The sequence below is a fragment of the Amblyomma mixtum genome, chromosome 3 (assembly GCF_055824585.1).
Source record: "Amblyomma mixtum isolate Tamu chromosome 3, ASM5582458v1, whole genome shotgun sequence".
NCBI classification, from domain to species: Eukaryota; Metazoa; Arthropoda; class Arachnida; order Ixodida; family Ixodidae; genus Amblyomma; species Amblyomma mixtum.
The window spans coordinates 110,150,044-110,168,783 of record NC_143014.1 but is presented as its reverse complement, the minus strand read 5'-3'; the positions used below and the strand labels follow the sequence as shown (position 1 = coordinate 110,168,783).

The window sequence follows — 18,740 nt, the reverse complement described above, 5'->3', positions numbered from 1 at the left end:
ATGCCAGCAGGTATAAATACCTCCCTGGCGGCCAGAAAAGAATGCAGTCCACACTTGCGTTGTCAGAAAAAGAAAGACAATACCTTGAGTGCGAATATTGACAAGTGCATGCTCACTGATTATATTGTATTCTCGCGCATGTGATTTGCTTGGTGGCACGTGACTGGTATACTAGTATGTCAGTCACGCATGTAAGTGTGGACTGCATTCTTTTCTGGCCGCCAGGGAGGTATTTATACCTGCTGGCATCCAATAAAACTTTAGTTGTGAGTCAGCGCTGTGTGGTGTCCCTTCGTCTCTGTCCTGTCGTTTGCACTTAGTTATGGATTAGCTCTCCGCTTCTTCGAGCCAGTTGTTAGAAAGGTGACAAAATTAAGTAGACACACAAATGTTAACTATCATGGTAGCAGTACCAAGCATCAAGCAGCCTTCACAGGCTGGCATGCAATCGTTTCGAACGATTCCGCGATACAAAAGTTATAATGCGCACATGGCAACGCATTCATACTACACGAAGTTCACCATTATGTCAGCCTCGCATATAAAATTGTGATATGCTCCATGCTTGATATGTGGACATGAAAATGCTCAAGGTCTTATTGGTTGTAAGTAATCAGCTTCACTCTGAGCAGTGGCCTGCGAAGTTACTTTTAGTAACTCTCGCATGGACCGCGAGGAAGTGACAACCACCCAGCACAGCAGCCGTAATGCAAATGCTTTATTCCGAACATGGTCCACGAGAACCGCGCTACTTGGAGCAAGTTCAACAGTAGCATCAAGACGGCGTGTAAAACAAGGACTGATCGTAAGCGCTGTCCTCTCGAACGGCTGTGTGCTGCATAATATGCAGTAGCGGTATGTAGGAGCTTAAGTAGTCTTTTTTTTCTGTTCCTAATTCGGCCTAGGGCGCTCCTTTTACTAATGGCTGCACACCTTAACTTACGAGCAATAGGGTCTCAGCACACTGCACAGCAACTGAAAGCACGAAGTGATGGTTTCGATGGCGGAACAGCTTATTCATGCGGCTATGTTCTGCAGTTATCCTCGCAGATTTCCCAAGATCGAAACCTTTCTTTCTATACTGGCTGGCTACCTAGTGCTGACGAGCGTGTTTGTTGCGTTCACCCGTTCGGAAAGAGTGCATGGCGAACGGGCGCCAAAAGGGGTAGCACATCCTTGTACAGTTCGGTTCCTTGAAGCTCGCAAATGATCGCATCTCATACCTTTAACACTCTGTCGCAACTCTTGCAATCCACAACACAGCCCGTATTTCCTCTGCCTTATCACATCTTCGTGAAAAGAACACATTCGGCAGCCACCCCCCCATATTTCCACTGCTGCGTCGAGGCATTAACGCCGGCGACTTCAGAGGCCCGTAATGGCACCATGTTTCGAGCGTGCCTGTGGCACCATCTGGTCTCAAACGGAAGAACTGCGCACTATAAACAGTCTATGTGTACCCAAGTCACAAATGTTTCCAGGCCACCGTATGCACGAATTAAGTGGCCATGAGAACATACAATGAATTTTCATGTTCTTTCAGACGCTTGTGACACACCGTGGATTCAATTCTGTCCACGAATATTGCTGACCACTGTTGAGAGTGCAAACCATGTTTACCACTGCTAGATCATAGTGTTAATTGTTTGAGCACACAGACTGGCTAACATAAAATTTGTGAGGCGCACCACATAAAGAAAAAAGATTGACAGAACGGTTACCGCCGGTTAACGCGAGATTCGGCTACAGCTGTTAACGTATTTGCACTTTACGATATGCTGTGGCAGAGAATATGGGAGTGACCTCACATCTATATAGTTCTAGGGCTCTCTTTATAGTTTTCAACACAGCTGTTTTTCGTGTAGGTCTGCTCTCCAGACCACCATTCTAGAAGCGCAGTGCTATCGCACATTGACTGTGCTACGTTCCTAAATTCCTCTCCCTCACCACATCGTATTTACACTATTTTTAAAAATTTGAAAATCCAAGAGGGGGGGTCGATTTACAATCTCTCACCACATCGTATTTACACTATTTTTAAAAATTTGAAAATCCAAGAGGGGGGGTCGATTTACAATCGAAACCAAAGCATAGCACTATAAGTAAAGGCAAGACAAACGAGATATCCGGGATGCTACAGAGTGGTTGCAATTTTGTTAGCTCTATGGCTCTACCCAATAGCATTCAGGTATTCTGCACATTTGTTCTCAAGGATTTTTCTTACTTTCAACTGTGTACTCAGCGCTCAAGGGAGTGTCAATAGTTGATGCTGCTGTTCCAATCGCGGAGGCACCGCCACTCGGAACGGCAACGCTTCCGGGGAGTGTCAGTAACTGACGGATGAGTCGGCGCCACTCATGCATAGCATGCATAGTTTCTCTTTGGCTCACTTGGATGCATTTGACGACTGCCAGCCATGTTTTACCAGTTCTGAATGTGCTCTACCAATCGTCATTTGTGCTCCGGGTCCGGTAAACGTCCAGCGCTCGTTCACGGCTACATTCAAGATGGCTGTCATTGTTTATGCTGAAGGAATGAACAACTGCGTGCCAGTTCACAAGTTCGACGCCTCAGAGCAGGTGATACAGGTGTGGCGGTTGCAGCGAGGCAAAATTTTCAACTGTTCCATGCGATGGCATGGCGCGGTTGTTTGTGAAGTGCGGGATTTCGCAGGACGACAACACGCTGTGCTTGATAGTGAAGCGGGCGATTTCGCTGGGCGACGTGCTGCGACCCCGCAGTAACGATGGTGGCGGCAGCGCTAGTTAGGACGAGTAGTCCAGTGACTAATACATTTTAACACAAGCGTTGAGGAGCTTGTCAGTGGAAAAGCCGGCGGCATCGTCGGTGTCGCCAGGCTGCCACAAGCTCCCGTCGCATCGCTGTTCATGCTGGCCTTGAGCAGCAGCTCCATCCATTCTACTCCATTCCCACCCTTCCTGCGCGCAGCGGCCGATGTCAGCTGCTGATAGGCGGCGGCCGGAAGACGCTATCGCATTCTACCCTCAAAGGCGAAGCTTAAGCACCCTCTAAGTTTTCGTTTTGGAATGTGCCCACAGGCCGTTGCTTAACAATGTATTACCAACTTGTCCGTCTAGTTATAAATCCAATTATGCGCGGACTTCACAAAGCATGATGGGTGCAGCTTTTTTTTTTTTTTATTCCGCGACAGTTGATTGCAACCAGAACAATGTGCTGGGTATAAGGCATAAAATGCGCTCTGCATTAAAATGGAATAGAAACACCAGAAGCACAACTCACACTAAATGTTGATGTCAAGTCTGACCTAGTAATAACCTTCCTTGCAGTGACCTGAAAAGAAACAAAATGGAACAAAACCTTTAGTAAAAGCAGCATGTGCTATTTTTAACAGCAAAGAATTCCAGGCAGAACCACAAATACATCACAGTGGGGTAATTAAACTTGATATTTAGTAACATCAAACTAGCAATTTTTTGACGGCCTATTTAAATGTTGACCAAAACAGTCATCAATGTACGGAAGGTATATTGAGAGACTGAAGTTTTGTTTTTACTATAACACGCTTCTTAAATCGCACAGTTAACAGTGACAGCATGGTGGATCTCCATGCTTATCTTTGTACAGACCTTATCTGAGAACCCTTTGTGCAACTCCTGAAAAAGAAAGAGCACGCGAAACTTTCACGCAGCAATGGTGATATTAACTGCCGTACTTTAATGGTAGCTTCGGTTTCATCTGAAGAAAAAGCACAGAAAAGGCATTTTTTAGGTAGTTTTGTTCATGAACTTCAACCCAATTTTCAATTCCATTAATCCTGGATGTAACAAACCTTTATACAGCGAATTCCTTAATATTACCTTTCAATTCCCCAACACCGCGCCCATTGAAGTGCATGTATTTGAGACCTCCATGTAACAAACATGTTGCGGCAGTTGACCTTGATACAACGAACTCACTACGCCACCTATCTGTCAGCTTGTGCTGAGTTAAAAAATTTGGCAGAAAAGTTCCATGACGTTAAAGCACGAACTGACATGAGAAGAATGTCTACGATCGCAACAAGCAATCGCTGTTGACACATTTCGCCGTGCTCCAGCACTGTTGGCACATAACCACTACTTTCGCTTTAGGAACATCACACCATGTGGTACTACAACAGTTCACGTAAAAAAGTAACAAAAAATTACTAATTAGAGCTAGCAAAAGGAAATGGTATGAGCCGTGCATGCCCATCACTGCTGCGTGATTGTTCACGTCATTCCACAGCGCCGACAACTCGGCGGTGGCGGAGAGAGCCACCATCGAAAGACAAAGACCCCCTTCTGTGGGGCAACAGTGGTAGGCCGACCGAGAGGGAACATGCAGGAAGAAGCATGTGCCTCTACAGCTGGTCTATGGCACTGGCGCAACCGCGCATGCTCTCTACCTCGGCCGCAGCGCCTCCGCCTTCCCCACTCGTAGCGGCGTTGCACGAGCTGCGGAGGAGGTGCTGGTGGCTGCTGCCACAGTTGCTCTATCAGCGCGATCGTGAAAAGTTTTCCTGCGTTTATGACTTCGAGTAAAGGACTTTTCTGTAAACATCTTCAAAGTGATTTTACCTACATTTATTTCTTATTTTGGATCCAGTTCTGCACTGTCCTTTCGAGTCTTCTCGCAAAAACTGCATATAACGAAACCCTGGGTATAACGAAAAATCACACTTGTTTCAGTTTCGTTTTATCCAGGTTTAACTGTACACTGCTGTATTGTTCCTCGTCACATTTGCGTACTTTTATTTTTCTGTCGCACGCCCACAAAAGAGGCTCACTCTTTGCGGTTCCCGGCACATGAGTCGAAAAGGTTCTCATGGTGCCACTGCAAAACAGATGCAACTACAAAGGTGTGGCTGCAATGTAGCACAGACACCAGCCAGTAATGAAACACACCAGTATGAAATATAGGGAATTTGAATTTTTACGGTCATTTCATTCATACATGACCTTTGTTTAGGTGTTTGCAACAAGACATTGCAAGCCAATTGGAAGGATTTCTGTCAGCAATCAACAGTTGCAAGCATTGCCTGGAAGCTAGGCCCATAATGTAACTACAATCACATAAACTTTAAGCAGTGGAAGCAGGTGTGCAGCTCAGCTGTAACTTAAACCATTGCTGGCCCAGGCACGTGTCGCTACCGAAACACACGATTCTAAAACTTAATTCCTGCTACAGGGCCTCCAACAAAACAGACAGAGGCCCCTGTACTGACAGTCTCAGAGGCATACTAGTTCTAGAACTACCCCTTATGGCATGAAAGCACTGTTGGTGCAGTTGCGCTCGAAAGCAGCAACCAAAAAAATTAGTTCTTTCTGCAAATAAGTAAGCTTATTTTTCAATGATATTTTATCCGGATGAATTGGGTGTCAATTAGTACATATAATTTTTGTTTAGTTTAGTTTATGGGATTTCATGTCCCAAAGCAACTAAGGCTATGGGGACACCGTAGTGGAGGGCTCTAGATAATTTAGACCACCTGGGCTTCATTAAAGGGACACTGAGGAGAAATTGAAGTTGGCTTGTACCGATAAATTACCAGCTCCTGATTACAAAAACACCACTCATGCTGACAACAAAGCTCTTGTAACGTAGAAAAGAGCAAGAACCAAAATACAAGTATCGCCGCCACAGGCCACACTCGCAAGTACAAGCGTGATGACGTCATAGGACAAGACAGTGTTGCTAGCACCAATGGTCCTAGCAACACTGGGACACGAGAAGCCACGAATCACTGAGGCTGACAAACGAAGGTTGCGCGGTTGAATACTGAAGTAAGTTTTGTTTTGAAATCAATAGTGTGCTTTTATCACACAAGGAAGACCGACAAAGGACAACCTGAATGTTGTAAGCAAAGAAAATCAATACTTAGCGGTGCCACAGGTGGCCAGATGAGTTTCGGTATATCATGGCGCTTTGCGTCTATGCACTCTGCATGCCCGCGTGGTTTCGTTTATGACGCACCTCGATTTGCAAGCGCGGAACAGCAGAGGAACTCCACGTGCCGCTCCAAATGCTAGTTAACTTTTGAAGGAGCCTGTTAAGGTTGGTCAGACGATCGCCACGGTTGATGAAAAACTATGATGGCACGATTTTCGGTGATCGTAGAAGGCAGTTTGCAGTGTATAAAGAGCACCTTGAGTCTTTGTACACTCGCCCAGCGAAACGTTCCGGTTGTACCAGTCAACTTACAACTAGACTATCCGTGGGGCTGAGGTCGCTGAAGTGCAGGCCAGAGTTATTAGACACTTTTAGCATACTGTGTACCGTGTTCCCATTACCGGTACCTGAGTAACGGGAGCCCGCGCGCAGCCAATGAGCATGCGCAAATCTCCTTGACGTCGCCAGATGGCGCCATGTACCCAGCAGCTACACGCGCACCTGCAGCATCGGGACCAACCAGCGCCTGCTCACCGGTGGTAGGCGGGCTCCCGGTACTCCGCTAACGGTAACACAGTACACTGTATGCTAAAGGTGTCTATTTGCGAGAACTTCGTTGACGACTTCGGAAACGGGATCCATCTTAAGGCTGGCAAAACGTTGATGCAAACGTAAACGAAGCGACGGTAGCGACGGCTGCATCGCTAACGGCCAGAAATCACAGTCTGCGTAACGTCATGTTTCACGTCACTTAGTCCTGTGTCGTCATAAGAGAGTCCCAAGTTTGAATCAGGGCAGCGGGAAAAACTTTTTCAACTTCGAATCCAAATTTCTTAGAAATAAATGCACCTTTCGCTGCCGGCCAAGTGGCAACAAAGCCATCAAATGCCGAACTATCGGATTTTTCTATTAAAAAAATATTAGAGCTCTCCTCACTGTCCCTTTAACGTGCACCAACATCGCACAGTACACGAGCCTCTAGCATTTCGCCTTCGTACTTGTCAGGAAATCTCACTATCTGGGAATGTATTAGCCCAGAAGAAAAACAATAACTATATGGGACATTTTTATTGCTTGCGATTTCGAACGTATAAGCCGGGAACATATAAACGAGGTTTTACTGTACTAGTGCATATTTAGGCCTCACCTCCAATATTACTTTGTATTATAGTACATGGAGATGGCGCACAACTGGTGCACAATGGTCCTGCCCCTCTCTGGCCTGGAATAAAAATGCCTCGCCAACTGTTCTTGTTCAACGCTATGAACATTGGCAGCAATAGCAACAGCAACAACACTGTCATCCTTCCAAAAGTAAAGGTTTTTCTGTTTTACAAACAAGACTTCTATTTCCTTAAACTAGCAATCAGTGCTTTTCCGACCTGCTCTCTAGGCTAGTTTTCTGAATTTTAAAGCAACTCACAAATACTTGTGCACAAGCCTTAAACTCATGTAAAAGTCAAAGCAAACGTAAAACTAGTTTTAAATCTGTGTTTATCATATCAGCTCCGTGACCAGGCTCATTCTGAATGTCAATGTTTTAGTCAAATCCCCCCCCCCCCCCCAACAGTGTTCATTAGCAGTTAACTGTGCACATGCACCCCACTTGCAGCCCAAAGAACCCGGTGTGCCCTTTCCACACTTCCCAACGCATTCATAGATGCTTTCGGCAATGCTGCAGGTATGTTCCTGCAAAGCACAAGTCAAAATAGCCATTCAAAAGCTCCAAGGTTAGGCACACTGCACAGAACCACTTATCCTCTTGCAGGTATGCCACGTGCAGATCTGAAATAAGGCTTGAAATTTGTTGCACCTCACTGCATTTGCAGAGTTCACCGATCTATTATCTCAAGTTTTTCCACAGTACTTATTGCTGCGGTACTAGGACACACCTACGGAATTCTCCAAAAGCAGAATGGCACGTAGCAATTCTATAATCAGGCTGATGATGGCATAAAAAAAGTTGTCTGAATGCTTCTAGCAGAAAAGTGTTACCATCGCAGAGGCCGCATGGGCCTACTGTTCAAGAAGCTTCAACATTAGATCATTTTTCGCCCTACAGGTACTGCTTTCCGTCCGACTCTTATGTTTCGTGGTCACCATCTTCATCATTAAAGCAGAAGCATCAAGTGCACAGCCACAAGAAATATGAAAGATAGCACACTACTAATTCCACTGGTGTCACCCGCTTAGGAAAGTAGGTCATCCCCGAGACAACCTACCTCATCAGGACTCCAAATTTGAACCACTTCATCTGTAGTAATGACAGAGATGAGCTCCTCGCCTGACCGCTGCCTCACCCACTGCATCTTGTTCTACGAGCAGGTTGAAAGATGAAAAACAAGAAACCAATTATCCACAAATGCAGCTGCCTTTCAATGATACACAGTTATCCAGAATGTGAACTTGTACTGAGATTAAACAATGCACAAATTGTTGAGCCAATAATTTAGGCTCGAGGGAATAATTTTCAGTATTGCCTGGGCACGTCCACACAGCTCCAACAGAAAGCTACACAGCTTTCTCAATCCTTCGTAGCTGAAGAAAAATAGTCTCAGCCTACCACTCAAACTTGGGACCACTGCTGCACCAAGAAGTCAATACAGCAAAAAAGCCAAACCAGGAGGGTTGCAGAGAGCAAGGCACAATTAAACCCGTCAGCAACCCAAGGTGATGACAGTATAGTGTTAGAACAGGAAACCACAAGGCTTGGGGCATCCCCAAGAGTGGGAGGTCCCAAGAGGTGGGAAGTTGTAATGCTCGGGCACAGTACTGAAGGCACGCTATGTGCTTTGAATTTAAAGCAGAGGTGAAGGCTATTCTGAAATAGCACACGGTTGAAATCCGCTTTGCACTGGCAGAACATCGCAGCATCTATTGAAGCAGGGGCAGCTCACTTCACCAACGACGCATCACTGCCGCTTCGCTGTGTCTCACGTTTCTGGCCAATGAAAGGGCTCCGTCTGAAGATGTCCACACCACAAAATTCCAGCAATAAAATGCAGCATATTTTTAAACTGCTCCTGGATTTGGACAGCTGTTAGGCTTGGCAAGTATGAATTGTGGAGACAAGGCATCACAAAGTATCTGAAACGTCTGAAAGGCAACCCCACCTTAAGAGAACAGAATGTCAATCAAAGATGCATACGGTGCAACACATGTGGCGAGCTTTCACGGTCAGAAAGCATTCCATGCTGCTCAGGCTGATTTAAGCCATTGTGACACATCAAACTCTGGATAAAACACAAGCAAGGCCACTTGGCAAGTTCATACTTTGTACAGACATAGTACAAGAAAAAATGCCTTGGTAAGATGCAGCTATTGTGTGGCAGACGGTGAAAACTACAGTCAAACCTCCTAACAACGAACACGGACACCACGAATTATTGGCTATATCAAACTGTTCCTAGATATTTTCAACAAACACATGCGTTTTTTACTTTATATATCGAATACGGTTTGCCATAAAATGGATATATTGAACTGCCAAGCGTCAATCTGTGCCCGCTCGAATGGCAGGCGGCAGGCTTTGCCTCAGTACACAGGTGGTGGTTTGCGCCACGGTTCACGCTTTACTTCACTTTGCCAACAGTGCCACAGATAAGAGAGGCAAGAAAAGCTGGTAGCCAGGCAGTCGGCACCCGTTCGTGCCTCTCGCACCCAACGACAGTGCCCTGGAATCAGCGACAAGGTAGGTGGTTGTAGCTTTCCAGCAGTCAGTCTCTACTCACACTGACTATCATGGACGGAAGTGGTGAAAACGGTGATAGCTTCCGTCGTGGCATCCTTAGTTTTTGCGTGACACCTCTGTAATGCGAGGAAGCCAACTTAACTAGTGCTTGCTGCACGTTTTTTTATGCTTCCGCAATCGCTGCGAGCGGCTTCGAAACGGTGCTAAGACTATGGAAAAAGTCTCTACAGGTTGCCGTTCTTTAACTAAACTTAGCTTCTCTATCGAGAGTTTTCTGGCTACACTATCTTACGAATTTAGGCTATATCGAATTATTTCACTATTTTTTATTAGTTCGCTATAACGAGGTTTCACTCTAGCAGCGTATGGTGCAACCACTCATCTTCCAACCATGCAAGTTTGGCGAAGTAGATGCACAAGATTTTTCAGCTTAAGTTTTAGCTAACATTGGATTATATTCACTTCCTGGCCATGGCTTGGCCGCAGGCGTGTCAAGATGTCTTCCTTTTCACTGCCGTAAAAAAGATCATTAATACAAGTTTGAAGGAGACAGCAGCTAACACTGACTACCCATGAGTGTGCCACTCCTCTTCCTAGTGATGGGGTCATTTCTTTATGTGGGCAAACCTTGCAGTAGTCCTTATGAATGCGAAAGCCAAGGTGATGCACTTGTGTAAGGACATTTTTTTTACAGCGGAAGCTCCCAGTGGGACGTCGGGCACAATATCATAGTCTGGTGAAAAGCATAGCCATGCACTTTTATTACGATTTGAGCACCACATGACGCAATAGGTACAGGTTGAGCAGCGAGTGAAAACAGCTGCTAAATGCATGCATGCTCAACATTTATGGTGTAATCTTAAGCATGTGCATCAGCACTCGCAACAAAAATTACTAAGTGATCTTCCAAAGATGCCGACAGTGTCACTGCTAACTTCCTCACAGCTATGCACATGCATTAACAGCAAATAAGATATTCACTGAACGCAAATAATATACATACACAGGCAACCCTGGCACTTGGAGCATTTTTATTTGTTCGGTACAGTTGAGCTCACTAATAACACTCGCTCATAAGAACGAAGACGATGTGACCGTCATAATGTACATTAAGGCTACGGTGCCGAAGCTCTGATACGCCCACGGATACAAAACTCTGTGCAGGTGCAGCTGCCACTGGATCTGCTCACAGCGTCAGCATAGGTTGTCGCCAGTTAGCCCTCAGCTAAGACGACATCCTCAAAAAGCCAAGCACCATAGACACAGAAATCACCTCGAGTACAGATTTTGCGCCAGACTGATATCTGTGACAAAATTAAAAGCAGTCTTCAATCGAGTGATGCACTAGGATTAAACATACGGTGACGATCGTCCACTGACCATGATGCTCAAATTATTTCCTAACCTAAGTAGAAACAGGTAGTATTGTGGAAATGTGCCAACTAGAATCAAGACTTGGTCAGGCCAACAATGACTTGCAGATATTGCTTAGGAAGTGCGCCACAAATGTCCACCTAGCGGCTGTCCTCTATATTATGACCATTCCACTAACTGAGAACATCCAGAAAAAACAAACAGCGTGTGACGGTCATGTTGGTTATAAGTGGGCTAAACTATTTTTTGGGGGAGGGGGGGGGGAAACAAGCAATAGGGTGGCAATATACAGCACCTAAACTTTAGAAATCAAGCTCCTGTATTATTGTAGTGTTTTCATCCTGTTAGTGTAACCAGCATACTTTCCAAGATCACTGCATGAAAATCAGCAGCACTAAAATTTTTCATAGTCATGTACGTCCACGACGAAGACTGCAGAGTTTGTGGCGCCTGCATATTTGCTATAACCAAGCCCTATAGCCACAGGTGAAGGTCCCAAGACTCCATGCCACAGACCTAATGTTCACCGCAATAACCATGTCGTCCTGATTTTTACAGCAGAACCCCGCTGTTACATCCTGGGTGCTTTTTTTCCAGCTTTTATGTTTTTTTGAGCCAGTCCCATCCAAGTTTCCATAGAAACCCTTGCAATAAAAACCCGGCTGTTACGTCTCAACTGTGGCAGCTTTCCTGCATGGTACATTCTGCATGTCACTTTGCGATAGTGGTTTACCCAATGCGGGTATTTTGACAGCCCACGTTTCATGTACGCAGAACGGCAACGACATACAGGCCAAAGGAGAACATGACTGCCTCAACACTTGGCTGTCACAGCATTTTTTGTGGCTTCTAGCATGTTGCACCCCCGCCTATGCAGAGCCCACTTTTGAGCGATGTGAATTTTGTTGCAGCTGTCAGTGCAGTTCCATCACTGCCGAGGCGCAAACGCCATGCGGGCAGCGCTATTTCGAGATGCAGTCGTGCAGGTTGGCTCCAAGGCATCTTTGCCATCTGCATTTTCCCTGCTGCCTCCAGCTTAAAAAGGCAATTTCTAGGTTCCAAGAGAAGAATACTGGGAAGGTTTGAAGCTGTTGCTGCAAAAATAGTGCAGAAGCGCATACACGGGCCCATCGCCCGCTCAGCGCACCCGCCCTCTTTGCTATTGCCTCCCTTCTACCAGCAGCTGGTCAGGCAGACTGAACAGACACTTCAGGGCATTTAGGACCTTCTGTGCATACAAACAATTGCGAGGGCCGCAAAGCCTTGCAAATTGCAGAGAAGCATGTTGCCCTCACTAGAAGCAAAACAAACTGATAGCAGGCAACAATGTATATCTTTTTACACGAGTGCTTCCCAGCTACTACGTTTCCTGGCTGGTGCTTTTTTTTTTTTCCCTTGGTACGGTGAAAAATGTAACAGCATGTTCTACCATACAACGCGAATGCTCATTAAAGTGAGGCTGTTATACGTAGGCTCAACTGTGTAATCCAAGTTGACATTCTCAAGAACCATTTAGGTGATGATGCTAGCACGAAAGCGGATGCAACAGAAATTCCAGACATTGAGCACATTCCAAAAACTGTTGTCAAAGGGAATGCTAGATGCTACTGCGGGGACTCCTCAAGGTCCTCTGTTGAAGTCTGGCCAGGTGATGGAAGGTCTGCTGAATCTAAAGAAGTGAAGGAGCATTGAATGGCTTAGTATACCGGGTTTTTCAGCGAGCACTTTCAAATTTTTTTTTATAAGTAGGCTTTTTGGGGAACAGTGTTACCAGTGTTGGCAGACACCAGAAAAGCGGTGTATTTCTTAAGTAGCCAGCTGGTTAACTAATTTTTAATAATTAACTTTTTAACTAGTAGAATTAGGCACCTACGAGGTTTGTAGCCAGTCGTTAGTAATAGCCATATCAGTTTTTAGAATTTCGATGACGCGATTACACTCGCCGCTGTGCCTCGACAAAATCTGGCTGCATCGTGCAGAAACACATGGGCTTTTGAAAGCATGCAGGCAAAGCAACCCCTCCAGTGCACATAAATAGCAGAAAAAGCCAATTTTGTCGAGCCACAGCGTCAAGGGTAATCGCGTTTTCTAATTTCTAAAAACTGATATGGCTCCGGCTACAAATCTCTAATTGCAACTATGCACCTAAGTCGGCTAGCTAAGTTAATTATTAAAAATTGGTTAACCAGCTTACTAGTTTTCTGGTGTTTGCCAACACTGGTAATACTGTACTGCAAAGGCCATATTTTTACACCAAAAAGCCTATTCATGAAAATTTTTTGAAAGTGTTCGCTGAAATACCCGGTATAAGAAGTGTGTAATGACACTGCTGAAAATTGGCACTTGGGAGAACAAACGGTTTTCATAGTGAAAAAAAATAAAAATTTTTAAACCTGCTTCTCAGGCGCAAGAATAATACAATAGAATTCTACTGTTGCACTAATCACTCCACCACACACAAAAAAAACTAAGCTAGGAAACGTATAGCAGCCGTTCGCATTGAAAAGCAAAGCTTTAAAGTAGATTGTGCTTAAGTTTATTTCAACCTCAACGTCACCAGTGAAAAAAATTATCCGTCTGGTGCTTTATTTTTATTTCCTAAAGGTAGGGCATGCTTCTCTAGAATCTCCAAGGCTTTGTGGATCTCAAGACTGTCACTTTAACTCATGTGCCTTCATATCTGTCTGACGCAGTTACAGTGGATGTGAGAGTAATCTCTGGCTGCTTTCTTCCTGAATCTTGGCTTTGTCACCACTGCTACCTACCTTGCTGCATGACGACGGTGCCATCAGTTTCAAATATTTCACATGTACCAGTGCTGCCACGGTGGCTCAGTGGTTATGGTGCTTGCCTGCTGACCAGAAATATGCGGGTTTGATCCTAGCTGTGGCGGCCAAATTTTGATGGAGGCGAAATTCTAGAGGCCTGCGTACTGTGCAATGTCAGTGCACGTTAAAGATCCCCAGGTGGTCGAAATTTCTGGAGCTTCCCTCATAGCCTGAGTCGCTTTATGATGTTAAGTCCCCAATAAACCAAACCAATGTGTCCGGTCTTCATCCACTGCACAGAATGTTGAACGTTTCTTCCACTGAAAATGCTATGCACTCTTTTAGTGCCATGTAATGATGCCGAACGCAGTGATGCCGAACGCAGTGATGCTGAATGCAGTGATGCTGAATGCAGTGATGCCGACTGCCATCAAAACAGGCCTGGAGAGAGGCAACGGTGGTACAAACATTGAAGTAACAATGACGATAATCAACATATGGCCATGGCTTGGTTGGTCCTGTGAAGTACCTGCAGCCCTCACCATCTCTGAGCCTAGTCAAGTAAAGGCTGGCCTTGGGATGAGCAACCATCACAAGCACAAATACGTGGTGACCACACCACTAGCCGCAGTCAGCACGTCCAGCTCATCATGAGCAACTCCACTGTCTGGCTTTGTGGCACAATGGAATGGGACCCGCTTTCTGATGCTCAGTTCTTTGCTTCGATTTTCCGGCTGTTTTGTGCTTGGTTACCTATTTTCCCCACTACAACGCGGGTCTTGTTTTCTGCGAATTATTACACAAATTTGTCTTTATGCCTGTTACCACATTTTATAGAGTGTGTGGTATTTTTAAGGTTAATTTCTGTGGTGCTTCAGGCGAAGAAACATGAAAAAATTGCATGCTCAGAGGCTAGTAGAAATATGATATGAATAGTAAATGTGCAGACAGGCCAAACCATATCAAAAGTTATTACAGCAGCTGGCACTTGCCACTTGAATCGGCTTACAGCACCACTCATTATGTTTCATTATGAACCCTTTCACATATGCGATTTAACAGCCAGATTCTATGAAAGTTGGAATAAGGTTAGTCTGCAATAGCATACCAGCCACCAAGAGAATGCAGCATGCAGGAACATAACAGTGTGGTTCTACTGTTTATTTTTTGAACCGTATAGACAGGAATAAACCAACATGCATAAGCACTTTAACAAAAGTGTGCCAACAATACAATCACATGCTTATGATTACATAAATTTCCCAATTTTACGAAAAAAATGTGATCTCAGAGGACTATGTAAAATCAGGTTTCAATGGCATTTCGAAGCAGCACAACCTTGTAACAACCCTGTGACCTTGTAAAACAAGTTATGAATATAAAAATTGTTAACTATATAGTTAACACCCTCAAGTGACACATGGGTCACTTGAGGGTGTTAACCACAGTGGAAAACTCCGATTAATTTAGACCACCTGGGTGGGGTTCTTTAACATGCGCTGACATTGCAATGCACACGTGTGTAAGTTAAATGGATGCCTCCCTCGACCTTAGACAAGGCACAATGAGTAAGTACCAACATTAAAGAAAGAAGAAATACCCAGAGACTTGAACTGCTGCACATATTGAGATATATTCCAACTCTATTCTCCAGCACACTACACCTGCAGAAGTTGAAATTTTATTTCTGAATGCTTTGACATGTGCCGGCAGTTGCAATTTCTTCACACAGCTTGTGTGTTCACCTGCTGGCAAGATTCAGATTGCTTGGCACAGACTACCTGCTAGATATGGCCCAAAGACGAACAGGCTTAATATATGAACAGACCTTTACAGTTACAGTATTTACTTGCATAATGATCGCACCCCCTAATTTTGTTGGCAAAATTCAATTTTTTATCCCCCGCGTAATGATCGCACCCCGAACTTGCCGCTGCAATTTGTTGACGATGTCGAGTCTAGCCGACGATGATCGCACTTGCCATCTGTCTGACAGATGGCACGTGCAGATGGCCATCTTGCTCTGTCATCATTGCAGCGGCAGCCGCCTGTTGGTTGACCTGCGGTCACACGGGCAGTCTAAATGCGGTTATGCTTAACCGCGGATACCAAACTTAAATGTATTTATCTCGAATCACGGTTCGCCGTTGTCACACTGTCACACCGCAACCCACTGTTGTGGGTTGCGGTGCAATGAATGAAGTGACACGGTGATCCGGCTAAACATGTTCTCGTAAATAATAAGCCCTGGGATACGGCAATGTCAAAAATGAATCCTCCTTGAGGATCGCTGAACTGCACCGAGTTGCTGGTAGGAGTAATCACTGCGATACAAGATAGTTTTACGTTCACAGCCGCGTAGCAGCTGCCGCCGTTGCAGCACGACTGACCCGATCTGCTTGCACGCCAGCTCCGATGTTAAGGTGTCACTGAAATTGATCGTATATATTGCTTTTAATATGAAACAATTAGGTTGTCAGTAAGGCAGCACCATAAGTTGACCATTTAGTACAGCGCTGGTCGATTCGAAAGCGTCGTCTGCTGCGGCTTCGATACGAAACAAGTTAGGCGTAGCGACGACCTGGGAGCTGCACACCAGAGCGCCATTGTCTGCCGCGCTCGCGGGCGGCACCACTGCGGTAAACGCGCGGAATCCAGTGCTGCGAGCATTGCGAACGTGTCATCTAATTTAACGCTGCGGCAGGGACTGGTCATTTTTCGCCGTAACGGCAGTAAAATGCGTAGCTTGAGCGCCGCGGGACGTATCTGTTGTATGCTGTTGCTGCGCCTTCGGACGAGATCAAAGGCTGCATAAAAGCACCGTCGCGCAGCATTATACACACTGCCTATTTTGATGCGTTGCTCTTGGAACATGATTTAGTGCGAAGAAAGTATGTTCCTGAAGCGGGCCAGCCCGTGTGCTTTTCGCACTCTACCTTCTCAGTTAACGGCGCAAACCGAGCTGGCCAAGCTTGGTTCGCGATAACTGCATTTAGGGGTGTAACCGCGGGTAGCACCCCCGTGTGACAAGGGTAGTCTGACCTGCAACTTGTTTGCATTTTCAGGGCTCAAAAATTTTTTGTAGAAAATTTACCCCACGTAATGATCGCACCCTTAAATTTGCATAATTTTTTTTAAAGTGCGATCATTATGCGAGTAAATACGGTATGGCTTAGCACAGTACATCTGACACAGTAAGGTCTGATTCAGATCACTCTAGGAGCAACATTTTTTATGCTAATCAGGTACTATCGTTCCCATCCATGCTTAACTATAAAATCTCGCTCTTAATAAACAGCATAATAAACACTAGCTCTCCCCTTCCGTTAAGCCTTTTTTCCCTACCTTCCCGTAATACAAGACAAGCATCCAATTGTAAACTTAACCTTCCCAAATGTAGCAATGTATATGGTGAACGCCGGATAGAGTTCAATGGAGCAAAAATATGGAACGGATTGCCCATCGAGGTAAAAGTAGCCAGAAATTTTAAAATGACTTGCAAACTGCATTTCAAGTCTAATCAAATTTTGCCTGAAACTTTTTTTTGTGAATTCTTGACACCTCGTTTTTCTCGGTGCTTGGTTTTGGTATGTTTTTCCATTGTATTCTGTGTATTCTTTTCTTTTATGTGTTTTATTTTTGTATTCTTCTTGCAGTCTCATCTTATTCTTGTTTTTTGCTGCGTGTTTTTTTGTAACCTGCACTTTTGTGTATAACATGATTAACTTTTTAGTATTCCGCGCTCTGCGGCTGAACTGCAAGTAATTTTTGTATCGGACCGGCCACTAGCTTTGTAGCTATCGGTCCAAACAGTGTGTGTATATCATCTGTTCTCACAATAAAGTTTCTGTTGTTAAAAAAAAAAAAAACCTTCATATTAAAGTCATTCAGCCCAACAAAAATCTTTACTATATAACAGCTGCTGGTGACGGCATGACTCTGAGGATGCTGTCTGTAAACTGGCTAATTACTTAACACACAGTGATGGTTTGGAAAAGAACCACCTAGAAGTACCTTTTATCCTAATCATCCCACTGTGCACTAACGATCTATTTTCAGTTATCACGTTTTCGATTTCATTAGCGTCTTGCGGAAGTACAGTCAAACCTAGATGTAACAAACCTCCATATAGCGAATTCCTCGATGTAACGAAGTTTGTTAAAAAATTCCCCTATGCCGCCCCCCCCCCATTGAAGCGCGCATGTATTTGAGACCTCCATGTAACAAACACGCAGCAGCGGTTGACCTCGATATAAAGAACTAAGCCGACCATGTGTTAGCTTGTGCTGAGTTACGAAATTTGGCTGAAAAGTTTCACGACGATAAAGCATGAACTGACATGACAGGAACGTCAACGATAGCAACAAGCGACCGCAGTTGAGTCAATGCGTCGTGCTCCAGCGCCTTCGGCGCATCCCTGTTTTCACTTTTGGAGCGCCATCCACATGGCAACTACAACAACTCATGCTCAAAAGCAACGAAAAATGATAAAACTGAACAAAAACGAAACAGCACGTGCAGTGCGTGCCCATTGCCGCCGCGCGGTTGCTCGCGATTCTGGCGCCGATAGCTCTTGCGTGTTGGGACTCTGGAGCGGAAACGGCAGAGTGGCAGCAACGCAAGGCGAAGAGTCCGTTTCCTGGGACCGGTCTATGGCTCCGGCGCGACCATGCGCTCTCCTGCCGCTCAGCTGCGGTGCCCCCGCCTCTCCTACTCTTCCCAACCCACTCGCAGCGGTGTTGCACGAGCCACAGCAGTTGTGCTAAAGTGCAATCACGGAACGTTTCTCTGAGTTTATGACTTCGAGTAATGGGGTTTTCTGTAAACATTTTCGAGGTGATTTCACCTACATTATATTTCTTATTTTGGTTTCCATTCTGCATTGTCCTTCTGGGCCGTCTTGCAAAAACTGCAAGTAACGAAAACCTGGATGTAACAAAAAATGCGGACTTCTTTTCAACCTCTCTATATCCAGATTTAACTGTACCACATTAGCACGTAAACAACACAGCAAC

At 45.1% G+C, this 18,740-nt stretch overlaps 1 protein-coding gene across 1 annotated transcript in view; it reads right to left on the bottom strand.

The window, feature by feature from the left end:
* LOC149351360 (uncharacterized) overlaps positions 1–18,740 on the bottom strand; it is a 48,482-nt gene that overhangs the window by 10,495 nt on the left and 19,247 nt on the right. The window contains exons 8-9 of the mRNA XM_089580712.1: positions 8,115–8,207; positions 3,262–3,312 (exon numbers count right to left, since the gene is read on the bottom strand). Coding sequence (XP_089436838.1) covers positions 3,262–3,312; positions 8,115–8,207 — 144 coding nt within the window. The remainder of the gene's footprint in view (positions 1–3,261; positions 3,313–8,114; positions 8,208–18,740) is intronic.